This window comes from Sciurus carolinensis, chromosome 6, assembly GCF_902686445.1.
Source record: "Sciurus carolinensis chromosome 6, mSciCar1.2, whole genome shotgun sequence".
Classification (NCBI taxonomy): Eukaryota; Metazoa; Chordata; class Mammalia; order Rodentia; family Sciuridae; genus Sciurus; species Sciurus carolinensis.
The window spans coordinates 61870103-61886010 of NC_062218.1; the positions used below are offsets into that span (position 1 = coordinate 61870103).

The window sequence follows — 15908 nt, forward strand, 5'->3', positions numbered from 1 at the left end:
ACTTACTTTTATATTTTCCTTTGATAAATAACATATCCATCAAAATATTGAATGATGTGGAGTCTGAGAAGAAACCTCGTAAGTGCTGATGAAGAAAAACAATACAGTTTGATAAAAAGTTAAAACTATTAAGGGGGCATTTGTATTCTATCTTCTCTATCCAAGTCTTATTTTTGCTGCATCTGACCTCCAGCGTTCTCTAATAATTTGAAGTACCAAAGATTTATTTTTTTAAAAAAGTTAGGCTGCTGCCTGCTGTGTTGCCTTTGGGAATCGGCACACTGAACAAGAGGCAAGAGCTGTCTGGGTTTCATGAATACAGTGAAGAACATCTGTATGAAATGTGGCTCTGCCATACTCAGAAGAAAGAAACCAATTAACCCCAGTAGGGTGGCCTTGGAACCTAGCTACCAACGATTAACATGATACAACAGCCATGAAACTTGGGAAATAAGATAGGAGGGTCTCACACAGTCACAGTCCCCTGTTCACAAATGGATAACCCAGAATTAATTACTCACTTTTTGAAAACAAGTCACTAAAACTAGTGGTTCTCAACATTTATCTCTTAAAACTTTTTCATCTTATATCTGTTTATTTTAATTGACAAAAATTGTATATATTTTTGCATATATTCCTGTGGACATGTGGCTTTGAAATATGTATACACTGCAAATGGCCAAGTCAAGCTAAATAATATGGGCCTTGCTTCACATACTTAAAATTTTCTGTGATGAGAACACTTCAAATCTATTCTCTTTGCAATTTTTTAAAAACATTTTTTAAAATATTCTTTAAGCTGCAGATGGACATAATACCTTTATTTTATTTATTCATTTTTATGTGGTGCTGAGAATGGAACCCTATGCTTCACACATGCCAGGCAAGGGTTCTACCACTGAGCCACAACTCCACCCCTCTCTGCAATTTTTAAAAAAATTTTTTTAATTTATCTTTTAATTTTTTACAGGCTGCATTTTGATTCATTGTACACAAATGGGGTACATCATTTCGTTTCTAAGGTTGTACACAATGTAGATTCATACCATTCATGTAATCATACATGTACACAGGGTAATGATGTCTGTCTCTTTGCAATTTTTAAGACTATTACTGTTATTAACTATTGTCGCCATGTTATACAACAGATCCATTCCTTCTGACTGAAATTGTGCATCATCCCTAAACCAATACCTCCCAAAATTTTGAATGCCATGATAATGTGACAGGTGATGTTCAAATTATGTCATTAAATGCATTGCTCAAGTTTGTTCTCTTTGGAGAACCTACCATTACCCTGTTCTAGATGCTGAAAATAAAAAAATGTTAAACAGATACATATCCTGTCCTAAACTCTACTTGGGTTTATAATCTATTAAAGCTCAAATTCTGGTGGGGGAGATAATAAAAAAGTGAATATAAGTGAAAAAGAAAACTATAATTTCAGGTATCACTAAAGGCTCTGAAGAACAATAAAGGATAAAGAGACAGAAGAGGGGTGGAAGGTAGAAAGGGAAGACCACTGAGAAGAGAACTCAGTGGAAGATTAGGTCTTATGCCACTTATTCTTATTTCTGTTTATTGTACTTCTCCAAAACACTTACTTACACATTTTTCATACATAAGCAAGTTAAAAAAAAAAAAGACCTTTCATTTTTCTTTTCTTTTTGTTTTCACCATCATACTCACAACTTTATTACAGTTAAACATTTATCTTCCATTAATTACAATAAAGCATGCTTATTAAAAAAGTCAAATAATAAAAAATTAAATGAAATGCTGTGAGAATTTTTAATAATTCTAATCTCAAAGATATGCATTATAGTTTCGATGTGAGTTGTCCCGCAAAAGCTCACGTGTGAGACAATGCAAGAAGGTTCAGAGGAGAAATGATTGGGTTGTAAGAGTCTTAACCCAGTGATTTGATCCCCTGATAGGGATTAACTGAGTGGTAACTGAAGTGGTAGGGTGTGGTTGGAGGAGGTGGGAATTAGGGTGTGGCTTTGGGTACATATTTGTATCTGGGGAGTGGACTCTTTCTCTGCTTCCCAATTGTGAGGAGAGCTGCTTCCCTCTGCCTTGGTGTTCTGCCTCACCTCCAGCCCCGAGGAATGGAGTCTGCTGTCTATGAATTGAGACTTCTGAAACTGTGAGCCCTCAAATAAACTTTTCCTCTCCTATAATTGTTCTGGTAGGGGCCTTTCAGTCACAGCAACGAAAAAGCTGACTAAAACACTGATTTTTAATAGCCACATAATAAAATGTAGTTATGCATATATATTTTCTTTTAAGAATAAAAATAATAATAATAATATAAGATCAAACTTGGTACTGTTCTGAAACTCCCTTTTGTCTGATTACTAGTATTTTATAGTCATCTTTCCAATACACAGGTGTCTTTAAAGAAGGTCAAGCCTAGGGTTAACAGTTCCACCACAAACAGAACACTTTATATGAAAAATAGTAAGAAGCAAAAGGACAAAGTAGTTTGTTATAGAGGTCATTAAAAATAGTAAAATGTACACAATAGCGAGTTCCAGCCCCAAAATTCAACAAATATTTCTGACCAAGGATGAATTTACAATGCCTCTAAGCCCCAGTCTCCTGATCTGTACAATGGAAATAATTTTATCACCCTATCAGATTTACTGTGGAAAACAATGAAATGAAATGTGTCAAGAGTAAAAGTACAATGTTGAGGATATAGCACGTATTAAATAACTAATTAAAAAAAATTATAAATTTTATTTTTAAGAAAAGAAAACATAATGTGTGCAAGCATTTTGAAAAGGGACAAGAGCAGGGCATAGAGGGGCACACCTGTAATCCCAACAACTGGGGAGGCTGAGGCAGGATTGCCAAGTTCAAGACCAGCCTTAGCAACTTGGTGAGGCCCAAAGCAACTTACAGAGACCCAGTCTCAAAATAAAATTAAAAAGGGCTGGGGATGTGGCTTAGTGGTAAAGGATCTCTGAGTTCAAATCCCAGTACCAAAAAAACAAAAAACAAAAAACAAACAGACAAGAACTTGTAGTCTTTCAACAGAAATAAAATACAAAAATGAGAGCACAGATAAAGGATAGGAAAGGAATCATATAATGGTAGCCTGTCTTAAGACATCATCCCCTGAAAGATTCTGAAAAAGAGGAGGTCAACACATACTCAAAATGTGGCAGATGCTATGCTACCTGTGTCTATATGTGCACAGGCACAGAGACTTACACTTCTCTGTACAAACCAACTCCAAGGAAACTTAAAAAATGCAGAGAATTAAATCATTCATTCAGTGTAGTAGCCTCTGTCTCACAAACTAACCCAAGAATAAAGTGAATTGAAAAGATGTATTTTCTGATATGACCAAAAATACCCCTTGAGGAAATTATATTAGCAGGCAAATTAATCAGGAAAAATAACCTGGTCTTTGATGAGCTTCAATGCAGAGTCCTCAAGATCCAACTCATAACACAGCCTCATGAAAACAGGTCCAAATTTATATTCCCCCAATGTGACATTTCTGTTCTCTGCATGGTACCTGGTAATCAAAAGTGATTTAATGAGTCAAAAGGTACGACACAGTGAAAAGGACAGACACAGCATGGTAAGCACTCTGCTAGGTGCTGGGAACACAATAAGGTATGGGATACTCCCAGTCTAGAAGGGGAAAAGTGGAGATTTGAACAAAATCAGAGAAATCCTGGAATGCAAAAGCATGTCAAGCATTTTAAACAGATTCTGCTGAAGGCCAACATACACTGCAATAAAAGCAAGAGGAGAAAATGATTGCAATCATTCTCTAAATGAAGCATCAAGAGAACAGATCTGAGAATAAGCATAAGTTAGGGAACAGCGGGGGTCTGTCTCAGAATGGGCCCCACCTACAGGAAAACAAAGGTAAGGAGCAGGGGTGATGCTCTGGGCTCCTCTAGGCTGGCTTCAGGCCTATATAGGACAGCAGACAACTGACAGATACATATATTTCACAACTTATGGCAATCTCTGCTTTTATAAGCTCAAGGAGAGGCATATTTGAACTATGATCACCTAAGTACAAATTAAATGCACGTATATAATTTGAAGTCTTGAGAAAAGGTTAATCTTAAGGACAGTGATGTATTTTAGCCTGAGAGTACTATAGGGGGCCAGTCTGCCAGCTAAAACTGCAAAAATCAGTACAGTAAGATACTACGATAACACCCTTTCTGCTGTAGACACTAAGAGGACAATCTGGTGATCACGTCAATGATTTTTATTATGTGAATGACTGTAAAATATGGGGAAAAGTTCTGACTTTACAAAAGAGAGTATTTTTTACCCTCTGCTGAAATAACTAAGGCATTTTGGCTGGTCTATTCTAAACTTATATACTGTCCAGGTACTATGTACTTCAAAAGATACATTTCATAATCCTATTACAGAAGTTACAAATTATTCACTGCTTCATTATAACTCTTTTGAATTAAGTTATTAAAAGACAAGAGAGAGTAGTGGTTAAGGAATTTTAGACTTCAATTCCAAAACATTGGTTCAAATTATGTAACCATGATCAAATTAATGAACCATTCATTGCCTCAGTTTCTTCATGTATAAAATGAAGAGAAGAGAACTCAACTCAAATAATTATATTAAGATTAAATGAGATAAGACTTGCTGAGGACACAGGAGTCTTTAGTATGTTAGCTCTTGTACAACATAAGGTGTGATGAGAAACATTTCTAAACTCTGTACTTCAGTAAAGTCTCATGTGAAACTTGTGGCAGATTAAAAACAACAGAAAGCAAAACAAATGTTTTCCTGACTTGACATTTACCTTCAAAATGAAATGCATGCCAATAAAAGTTATAGAAAGTCACTGAGATAATGAACTGCCACTAAACAAGAAATATTCAAGTAAGAGGATGTAAAATTTTTCCATAAACCAAATTTTAGCATCTGGTCAAGACTATAAGGGGATTAAGTTGCTCCCCATTTGTGGCTCAATAAAAAGCTTAGGTTTCAGCTCATGACCCCCTTTCCCAGCCATGGGCTGGCTATCTCAGGGACAGAGTGAACAGGGTGAGTAGACCACGGATATACCCATCTTTCCACTTGTCTAGCTTCCACAAATAGAGGGAAAAGGCCAGCAATTGGGTAGGGTTATTAGCACCAATAAAGAATTGTGAGTCATACTTTGAATGTTTATGATAAAAATAAGAGTGGAAAGAGAGTTTAGAATTTTTATCACGTTTTGCTATTCTTATAAACATCTGCTGGCTTTAGGTAGTAAAAGGAGGAGTGCCAGGAGAAACTGCCAGAAGATTCAAATGATTTAACATCATGAAATTTGAAATACAAAATTAGATTTGCTGATATATGCAACTGTAAATTTTCCTAACCCTTTTGTAAAACATTCTGACATTTTACATTGACAAGCTTTAACAAGTTCATACTCTGCTGTGGTTTGGATTCCATCTGTTTCTCACGGGTCTGTATGTTGGAAGCTTGCTCCCAGGGTGGCAACAAGTGAGGTATATGTAACGTTTAAGAGGTGGGAAGGTCCTTAGGTCAACTGAGAATGCTACAAGGGATTACGGTGGTTCTCCTGTGACCTCTTGGTAGTTCTTGAGAGACAGATGTTATAAAAGGCCAAGAGTGGCTCCACCTGCTCTCTGGCTTCCCACGTGCAGATGTGATCATGTGATTTTCACGTTCTCCCATTGCTGCCATCATCTATGTGGCAAAGTCAAGAGAACCCTCACCAGAACTGAGGTAGTGCCAGGGCCATGTCTTTGAACTTCCAGAACTGTGAGCTAAATAAACCACATTTCTTCATAAGTAACCTGTCTCAGGTATTTTGCTATAGTAATGAAAAGTGGCCTAATACACCCTTTGATACCCCAAAGAAACAAAAAATTAGTTTTATGCAGAACTGTTCATCATAGCTTTATGCATCCTGGTAAAAAACTAGAAACAATTTATATGTCAACATATAAAGGGAACATAGTTATTTAAGATAATTAATTTACAATGGGATATTGTATTGCCATCAAAAGGTTCAGGGTTTCCTGAGTGCTGGGCAATATGGTGCACAATTACAATTCCAGCAATTCAGCAATTAAGGCAGGATGATTCCATGTTCAAGGTCAACCTCAGCAACTTAGCAAGAAAGATCCAGTCTCCACAAAAAGGTCGGGCAGTGGCAGTGGCTGGGAATGTAGTTCATGGCAAAGCATCATTGGGTTCAATCCCCAGTACTACCACCAAAAAATATATATAAATGTTTTCTGAATATATGTTAATAAGAAAAGAGTTATGCTACAATATTACTTTACAAACAAAATATCATATATACAATAAAAATTATAACTATGTAAAATAAAATTTACCAAAACCATAAAATCTTTGTAAAGAAAAAAAATCTATAAAAATATTACCAGTGGCTTCTTAGATGTAGTAGATGGGCCCCAAAGATAGTGGTCATCAGTTTCTTCCCTCCCTGTATGTGCATGCTGCTCCATCCATTCAGAGGTGAGACCCATTTCCCCTCACTTTGACTTTGGCCGGTCTGGTAACTTGCCTTGACCAAGTGCTACGCCACTTCTGGCAGCTCTATAAACCTGGCAGCTCCTTTCTGCCTATACTGTGCACCAGTGCAATTCAGCTAGATTAAAGATGGGGAATTACAGGAGAGAGGGAGAGGCCATATGGAGGAGCACATGTGGAGGTGGCAGAAATTCAAGTGAAGCCTTCTTGGACCCTCCAGCACCTTCTTTCTAACACAGGAAGCTCTACTAATAAACCAGAAAGGTAAAAATGGGTCTAAGGAGGAAGTAGAATATTTAGGAGGAGTTCACTGAAGTGAACTAAGGAAGAAACACTGAAGCCTGAACTGATACCAGTACTAGGAAATGAGCAAGCAATAAGATTTCTTATTCCATCAGGGAAAGAGGGAAATCAGACTAGGGGAAAAAAATGATCCTGTCCTTTGTGACAGGTCAAATAGAAAACACAGGAAGAGGAATAAATTTGTATATGTTAAGAGGATAGGGAAGTGGAGTCAGTGATGAGACTGATGATTTCTTTGTCCATAAACTACCTGTAGTCTATCCTCAGCCCGTCACGTTGTACAAACCCAGTAAGTGTTCACTCAATGAATAAATATCAGGGTCTGGGGTTTCAGGCAAGGCATTTAGTCAAGATTTGGAAATCAGTATAGAGGTGGCAGTTGAAATCTTAGACATGGATGAGGTTGTTCTGGGAAAGGAACAGAATGAGAAGAGATGAAGGCTGGTGGAATTCCAAAGGAATGCCTCACCTGTAAATGACATTTTTAGCCAGCTCCACATCGTCCTGGGTCTGACACAAATGAAGCAAGGTTCTTAATTCGTCCTTTAAGATGAGTTTGTTCTGGGTCAATTTCTCTTCCAAGTTTCTAAAATAGGTTTCTGGAAGAAAGCACAGGATGGTGGCATCACTCAGGCTAAGACTTTAAGAGGGCCAAGCTCAGGGAAAAGGGGAAGCTCAGTGCAAAGGGGCACCGAAAGGGGTTGTTGGGCATGCAGCTCACCTCACTGACTGACTCCTCTAGTGCAGAGTGTCAAGTGCCGCTAAAGCACAACTGTGTCATAGGGTCACAGGTTTAGGCCCCACTCAAAACTTCCAACAGAACTTTTAGGAGTGGGAGCATATGGATAGGCATTTTTGATTCCCTGGGAGATCCTCAGGTACAAATTTTAAGAACTACTATCGCAGAGGCTTACCCAAATAACCCAATCTACCAGAGGCTCACAAGAAGCAAACATAATCAGACACCCAAATCATCAATTAGCAGAGCACCAAATAGGAAAATGAAATTGTGATCTGAACATGGGTTTATCCATGATGGCTGACTTCATGTTTCTTTTATGTGACTTGTTTTCACTTCTCTTTCATGTCTCCTGGTTTCTCTTTACTCAGTTGTTAAAAAGCATGCCACAGTTCTATAAAATGGATGGGGGTAAAAAACCGTCCACTAGACTACAGTAAACACTTAGTGACAGAAGCACTTCAAGGTTATCACAGTCTAACTTTGTTCCTTATCTTTGTATCTAATCAACTATAGGGAAAAACACCAAAAGGAAGTACTGCTTCTTGGCATTAGGAAGGGGCTACATTCTCACTAAATGTGGGGTGAGATGCAAGGCAGGAACCAAGTAAGCATCTGCTTTCCAGGGCTGTTCTCACATTGGAAGTTGCCAAGAAATATCTACAGTTTGTTCCAAGGCCCAGAGCTTTGAAGGAATGCTGCTGGAAGTGGCACAACATATATTAAAACCATAAGAATTAGAAGCTGATTTACAAGAAGACACACTTGGTTTGAGATAATGCAAACCTTCTAATCCATTTGTAGAACCATACAATGGTTAATAAAGATTTTAGAGATGGAAGAACCTGGGCTCTGCCATTCACATGCTCTGGAGGAGACCTTTGTGCACAGACAATATTACTTATGTCTAAGGTGAGATCTGATGGGTCATATGGTATGTCTGAAAACATTTAAAACCATATAGTAAGTGCTAGTAAGTAGTAACATTATTGACCTCATTTTCACTGTCTCCTATTAGATCTAAGAAGATTTAGTCTATTAAGTATTTCTAAGCAATTTCTAATCTAAAAGATCTCAAAAGGATAATTTTACATGTTGAACCTACTAATCTTTCTTAACAAATATTAAGAATTCAAAATATCAAATGAGATAAATTATATTTTAAAAACAAATCAATCAGCATTTAACTATTGATCATATAGTCATACTCAAGAGATCCTATGAGAATGATTCCTGCCCTCCAAGAGCTTAAAGTCTATTCAGGAAGGCAAAACATATTTATACAAAGCAATCTGAAAACGATGTAGGAGGGACATGTGAATGACTACAAACACAATAGGACAGAGAGTCCTATCATGAGACCTATTATGACTCAGAGAGGCAGGACAGACCAGAGGGGGAAGTGGACAGGTACCAGTAGGGGCTGAACAAGGCTGGAGAAACAAAGCAGGGGAGCATTCTGGGTATGGGAATCAGGAAGAATAACAGAACAGAATTGGGGTAAAAACATTATAGGAAGAAGAGCAGTGAGCAGATGAACACGAAGCTACACTGGACATCAGAGAGGGTCAGGTCCAATATGCGGGAAAGAGAAGCCAGGGGGTAAGGAGGCATATGAAGTGGTATCAACATAGTGCAGTTGTGGGTTCTCTAAATCGAAGAACTGCAGACAGGAGTTCATAAATATCAGTCTGACAATGGAGTACATTGCCACTGAGTAAACTGTCTTTCAGGACATGTGAACAACAGTCAGTTTTACAAAAGATTATGACAATTGGAAACAACTAGACAATGACATGGTGCCCTGACTACAAACCTCAAATAGCTCAAAAATACTTGGGGTAAAAAGAAAAAACTGAAGTGAAGTCTAGATTATTGAGTATAATAAACTGGATAAGTTTTTGTATTACATACAAGATTGGGTGGTATTACATAGCAGTATCAATAGCGGAGCAGTGAGGGAAGACTGATTTTTAAAGGAATGGCAGGGAAGGAATGGAAGCAGGAAGTGTTACTCAGGTGCTCACAAACATTTTGCAGTGAGAGGAGAGCTGGGAATGTAACTGGAAAAAGTCAACATGGACAAATTACAAAAGTTATTACAAAAAAGGAACGTCTTGGATGTATTTGTAAAGGAATTTGAAGTATCAGAACTCTGTGTTGGAGGGTGGAATATAATTTCTCAAATGTTGAAGGGAAATGGATCTACAGTAGCGGTGTTCTTGTGCTTTTAGCTTTTCAACAAAAAAATTTCAAGCACATACAAAAGTAGAGAAAAAGTACCATCACCGAACCTTAACAATTATCAATATCCTATAAATTTTATTTCCTCTACACTGCCCCCAAACACATTGGACTTTTTAAGTTCGGGTTTTATACAAATTCCTCCTGTTTTTTTAAAAAACCCTTGATCCTACTGACTTTTTCAGTACAGAGTAAAAATTATAAAAATGAGCCAGGCTCAATGGTGCACACCTGTAATCCCAATGAGCTGGGAGGCTGAGGCAGGAGAATTCCAAGTTCAAGGCCAGTCTCAGCAAACTGGTGAGGCCCTAAGCAACTCAGTGAGACCCTATCTCAAAATAAAAATAAAAAAGGCTGGAGATATGGCTCAGTGGTTAAGCACTCCTGTATTCAATCCCTAATACCAAAAACAAAAAAACAAAAAGCAAAATCAAAATGCATCATCACACATAGCACTGTTTTGTTTCATTTCATTCACACATAGATGTGTGACTAAATATATTTTTCACTGAAAGCTACATAAAAGTTTCAAAGTCAGTCATCTAGAGTTCTTAAATTACAGTGTATATGCATGTGGGGCCTTTCCATTTGCATCTCTATCAACTTCTCAATCATGCTGATGATGCTGATGCTACTTCTCCAACCACAATTTTGAGTGGCACAGATCTAGAGAGGACAGGTCGCAGCACTACTTTTATATTTCTCTGGGATACTGGGAGAAGAGGTAAGAGAAAAGCTGTGGACTTTGTGGTAGAGCGTGAGAGGAAAGGTGAATCTAAGGGTAGTCTAGGAAGCTAAGAAGAAATGTCAATTTTTTCTGAGACTAAAGGTCACTAAAGGAGAGAATGAATAGGGACAGAGAGGAAACTGAAATGACAGATAAAAGAATTAACAAAATAAATTCTATTTACCTTTGGTGTCAGGAAGATTATATGCAACAGCCAACTTCTTATGTTGAAATTCTTTTAATTTCATGATACTATCTGTAAGAAGATATCTTTTAGCTAAAAATCAGGAAAAGAAAAAGTTAGATCATTTTAACTGCTTTACACTTAGTAAATAACATAAGTAGAGCCTGATTGCTCCTAATGTTCTAACCTTACTGTTATTTATTATAAATGATCCATTAGACAGGTACAAATGTGACATAAACTTGGTAGTGAAAAAAATCTTCAACCAACCAGCAAATGAAAATACTCAGCAAAATAAATTTGTTTGTGTGTGAAAGGAGCTAGTTATTAACTGTGTATGAGGACTGGCTGAAAGGAAGCTGTTTTTGAGGGACAAAATAGTCGTTTGCCAACTGGTTAAGGGGTAACAGGCATTTTTTTTTTTTTTTTTAAGTTATCATTTAAATGTAAAACAAGCATATCATGGCTTGGTTTATCTGGGGGCATATAGTGAAGTGGAAAAAGTTATAGTATGACCACTAGAACTTCCAGTTTTGTTCTTCTTGAAATAAAAGGATCATGGCCTTTTAGATCTGGATTCTGTCCTCAAGATAAATCATCACTTATGAAAGCTAAGTAATTTGAGAAATACTCAGAATTCTCAGCTGTGCATGATGTAAAATGTGACGAAGTATGGCAAAGCACCCAATAAAAGAATTGTGTGTACTACAATGACAAATAAACTATTATTTATGAAAAGGCAGTCCATGAAGTGATTGGGAGGTCTCCACTGCTGTCCGAGTTCAAATCCTGCCTCTACCAGTTTCCGGTGACCTTGGGCAAATTACTTTAACTTTGTTGTGTTTCCTCCTCTGTAAATAGAGAAAAGGATGGTATCTCTCCCATTGGGTGTTTGGAGGAAAGGAGTTATTACATGTAAAATGCATTAGAAAAAATACCTGACACGAAGTGCCAAATATGTTTATTATCACTCACTAGCATTCTCAAGTTTAATCATTTTCCTAATGATAACAATGGATAATTTGGGGAATGAGGAAACCCGTTCAAGGTCTTTTCATTTGTAGCGACAGAGCTGGGACTCCAAACTCGGAGAGTGTAGATCTCCGCTCCTAAACCCTGCCCAAAGCGGGAGGAGTGTCTGGGGAGAGCAAGACTTCCTTGCAGTCTTCCTTCGTTTCCACGCACTAGGGGCGTTCACGACCCCCAAGGGTCACTGCCATACCCACGTGCAACTCGAGGACAAGGGCGCGCTCCAGGCCGATGAGCGACTTTTCCAAAGAGATGCCCACCTAGATCTAACACTCCCTTCCCTTCCATCCCCTTCCCTTCTTCCAAGGCCTGAGGACGCGGATACCTCCGAGAGGGCAGCGGCAGCAGGTGGAGACTGGGCCTGCCACCCTGGGATAAAAAGACGTCCGTGCCGTTTGCTGCAAAACTCGTTCCACGGGCCGAAATGCAGCCATATTGTCCCGGGCCGCACCATCTGTGGGAGCTGGAGAGGGGAGACGGAACTCAGAGAGCGCAGAACGGGATCCGTCCAATCCTGGAGCCCAGAGGGCGGGCTGTGTCCCCGCCCCTTCCCTGCCCGCGGCCCCCGACCGGCCCTCCTCGTGGTACGCTCCAAGATGGCGGCCCCCATGGTACGGCGCTGGCTACTTCTGGCTCGGAAAGTGACGCTGCCTCATCTCTTATCGGCAGGTTGGTGACTGCTGCCCGGTGGGGCTGCTTCATTAGGCTCCTCATTACTCTATTCCTTGAATTAAAGGAGCAATGGGCTCTCAGGAAGAGAGCAAATGCTTTTGGGATGTGGTTGCTAGAGAAGTCATTCGGGGTGTTGGGTAGCACTGAAAGGGGAGATAAAAGTCTCTGACCCATTTCCTTCCTTAAAATAGTAGTATCTGGGGCTGGGTTTGTGGCTCAGTGGCAGAGGGCTTGCCTAGCATGTGTGAGACCCTGGGTTCGGTCGTAGGCACCACATAAAAATGAATAAAACAAAGGAATTGTGCCCATCTACAACTTTTTAAGAATGTTAAAAACAATAATAGTATCTGCCAGGTCAAAGGTGTGAAGAGCAGAGGAAGGTATGGCATGTGTGATTTGTCAGAGTTGTGTTGGGGTGGTTGTCTTTGCCGAACATGAAAAGCTGTAATACTTCTACCCCCAGAGCAATGACAGTTTTCTCCCACTCTGGGTTTTTCCTGGAGGGGCTTCAAGTAAATGTTTTCCTCACCACCACGTACTTTCCCGACCCCTGGTCTTCACTTTGCCGAAGATTTTTGCAGTATTAATTTTTACCTAATGATCTTAGACACAATTCTTGGACCTTTCTTTGCTATAGTTTTCCATTTGCAGATAACAAATGCTGATGGTTACTTGTAAAACTGTTTGACATCTGAGTTGAATGACTTCCCACTCAAAACCACCTTATTTGAATCTGATCATGAAAACATTGGAAAAAAAGTTTTTAAAGTATTTACAGACGTCAACTTTACCATGATTTCTACCAAATAATCTTGATAGAAGTACATGATTATTTGATTAAAATGCAATAATCATACTTGATGTTTCCCTGTGGCTTTTCTCTCCTTTCAACCAACCTCCTTTAGCCCCCATTAAAAAAGAGGAAACATTAGCACACTGTGGCTCACACTTCTGGTACAGCCATTAAATATCAACATGAAACATCATAGTTGGCCACAAGAAGTTTTCTGAAAATTAGTAAGTGGTAGACTTAGCTAATAAAAATATTTAATGCTATGCCGTTGGCAAAATTGGTATGCATAAGTATTAGCAAGTCTAATGAAGAAATGGAAATTAGGGTGAATTGAGAGACTTCCCAGTTGGCATTTTGGATTTAGTTTGAACTGTTGGACTTCTGGCAAGTAAGTAATACCTGTGCTATTCCAATATGGTAGTTATTAGCATGTGTCACTATTTAATATATAAATAGAATTAAAATTTCAATTGCATCATTACACTACTTGCATCTTAAGTGCCCAACCAAAGTATATGCCTGGTGGCTACTATGTTGGACAACTCAGAATTGAACCTTTTCATCACTGCAGGAAGTTATATTGAGCAAGCACAGGTTTAGACCATAGATGAAAGAGTAGTCTTGAAGTCAAGAACTGAAAGCTATAAGGAAGGTGATATAAATAGAGTAATACAACACAGACCACTTGGAATTTGAAAATTCTGATAAGGAGCTTGATTTGTAGTCATTGAAGCATTTTGATCCATTACAGACGAAGAGAGAAAAAATAATTTGTACAAATTCATGACAGATATTTGCAACACTGATGCTTCTGTCTGTTCTTAAAATAGTATGGAGGAGTACAACTAAAATGACCAAGAAAATGAAAAGAAAATTAACTGAGATGAAACCAAAAAAGAGAATTAAATATGTGAAGAGTCTAGAGGAAGGAAACTTACTGGGAATCATTACATAATACACATTAAGGCATTAATATATGCACTCAAACTACTGATATAGTCATTGTTTTCCCACTCTGTATATGAAGAAAGAGGCTCAGAGAATCATGTAATTTGCCCAATTTTTCATAGCATTTATTATTTACAAGGCAAGGATTTAGAGTTACTTTGTGACTCTAAAGCTTATCTATTTCCATAATCACCCTGCTGCCCTCTGAATAGGAAAAAATGCTTGGAGACATTTGATTATTGATGGAGCCAGTCCCTTTCCACCAAACTCTGAAATACTGGTCCTTGAAAGTGTTTCAGAATTAAATGGAGAAAGCATTTCTTTTTGTAGTGGGTAGTTATTTTAGAGACTGTTATTGCCCAAGCAATATTATCTGAAGGTAAGCAGGTTCAAGAAAAGTTTGTATATATTCTTGGATGGTATATGCAGAGTAGGATTGGACAGATTTAGAGACCTAGACCTATGAGATTGGTAATCTATCCCTTTGCCAATTCAGCTATGATCTGAGGACTGTCTTCATCATCATTACCTAGGAACTTATTAGAAATGCAGGATGTGTTCCCACTCTGAACCTACAGAATCAGAATCTGCATTTTAACAAAATTGATAAGCATACTGAGATTTGAGAATCTGATCTAGATATTCTACTTTGCTGTTGTCCACTTTATTCAGTGTTCTTTCCTTGATTTGTAGAAATGCTTTGGTTGTAATGTTAATATACATACTTTTAATTCTTGTACAGGGATGGAAAGAATTACAAATGGTGTCATTTATAAAGTATTTCAGAAGGATGAAAATCCTGCTTTAAAAATCTTACAGAAAATGAATGTCTTTCACAGTATATTATTTTTCTGTTGCTTCTGTAGCAAATTAACATAAATTTGGTGACTTAAAATAGCACAGATTTGTTTATCTTACTATTCTTGGGGTCAACTGTCTGACCTGGGGTCTTACCATACTAAAATTAGGGGGTTGGAACAGATGTGCTCCCTTTTGAAGTCTTTAGGGGGAGAATCCATTCCTTTGCTTTTTCCATATTCTAGAGACCACTCACATTCCTTGGGTTACAACCCCCTTTCTCCGTTTTCAATGTGAGCAATGGCCAATCAATATAAGGTCCTCACTTAACTGTCTTTCACATATCATGTTTACCAACAGACTCTTCTGTCTCCTGTATTTAAGGACCCCTGTGATTACATTGAGCCTACCTGTATAATTCAGGACACTCTCCTATCTAATTAGCAATCTTAATTCCCCTCTACTATGTAACATATTTATGTGTTCTAGGAACAGGGCATGGACATCTTTGAGGGCCATTATTCTGCCAACCATACTTGGTTACTTATTACCATGTTTGTCATTGGTTTGTATTACAGAAACTATCTATTTGCCAAATTTAAGTTCTTTATCCTTATACCCATTTCCTTTCATTGTATCCTCAATAGAGATTGAGAATGATTATCCACTACTCTTTTAAACAGAAAAAGATACATATAACCAGATGCTGGGTATGCATGCCTATAATCCCAGTGACTAGGGAGGCTGAGGCAGGAGGACTGCAAGTTTGAAGTCAACCTCAGGAACTTAATGAGACCCTGTCTCAAAATTTAAAAAATAAAAAATGGTGGGGGGTTGCTGAGAATGTAGCTCACTGGTAAAGTGTCCCTTGGCTCAATTCCTAGTACCACAAAAAAACCCAAAACATATATAAACACACACACATACATATTAGGCTTACCTTTTGTAAAAT

The 15908-nt window shown here is 38.2% G+C and overlaps 2 protein-coding genes across 4 annotated transcripts in view; one reads left to right on the forward strand and one right to left on the reverse strand.

The window, feature by feature from the left end:
* Window positions 1-12189, reverse strand: part of Ptcd2 (pentatricopeptide repeat domain 2) — a 28756-nt gene extending 16567 nt beyond the window's left edge. The window contains exons 1-5 of the mRNA XM_047555889.1: window positions 12071-12189; window positions 10717-10809; window positions 7292-7421; window positions 3415-3532; window positions 7-85 (exon numbers count right to left, since the gene is read on the reverse strand). Of these exons, the coding sequence (XP_047411845.1) occupies window positions 7-85; window positions 3415-3532; window positions 7292-7421; window positions 10717-10809; window positions 12071-12179 (529 nt within the window). The 5' untranslated portion in view covers window positions 12180-12189. The remainder of the gene's footprint in view (window positions 1-6; window positions 86-3414; window positions 3533-7291; window positions 7422-10716; window positions 10810-12070) is intronic.
* A 96-nt stretch (window positions 12190-12285) lies between these two features.
* The window catches only part of Mrps27 (mitochondrial ribosomal protein S27), an 89205-nt gene continuing 85582 nt past the window's right edge, over window positions 12286-15908 (forward strand). For 2 of the 3 annotated variants that reach the window (XM_047556930.1, XM_047556931.1), the window contains exon 1: window positions 12366-12414. Coding sequence is in view for 1 of the 3 variants with exons in the window: in XM_047556929.1 (XP_047412885.1) it covers window positions 12342-12414 (73 nt within the window). In the remaining 2 variants the exon portion in view is untranslated. Of the gene's footprint in view, window positions 12415-15908 lie in introns of all 3 variants that reach the window. The other variant, XM_047556929.1, reaches the window with a different exon arrangement.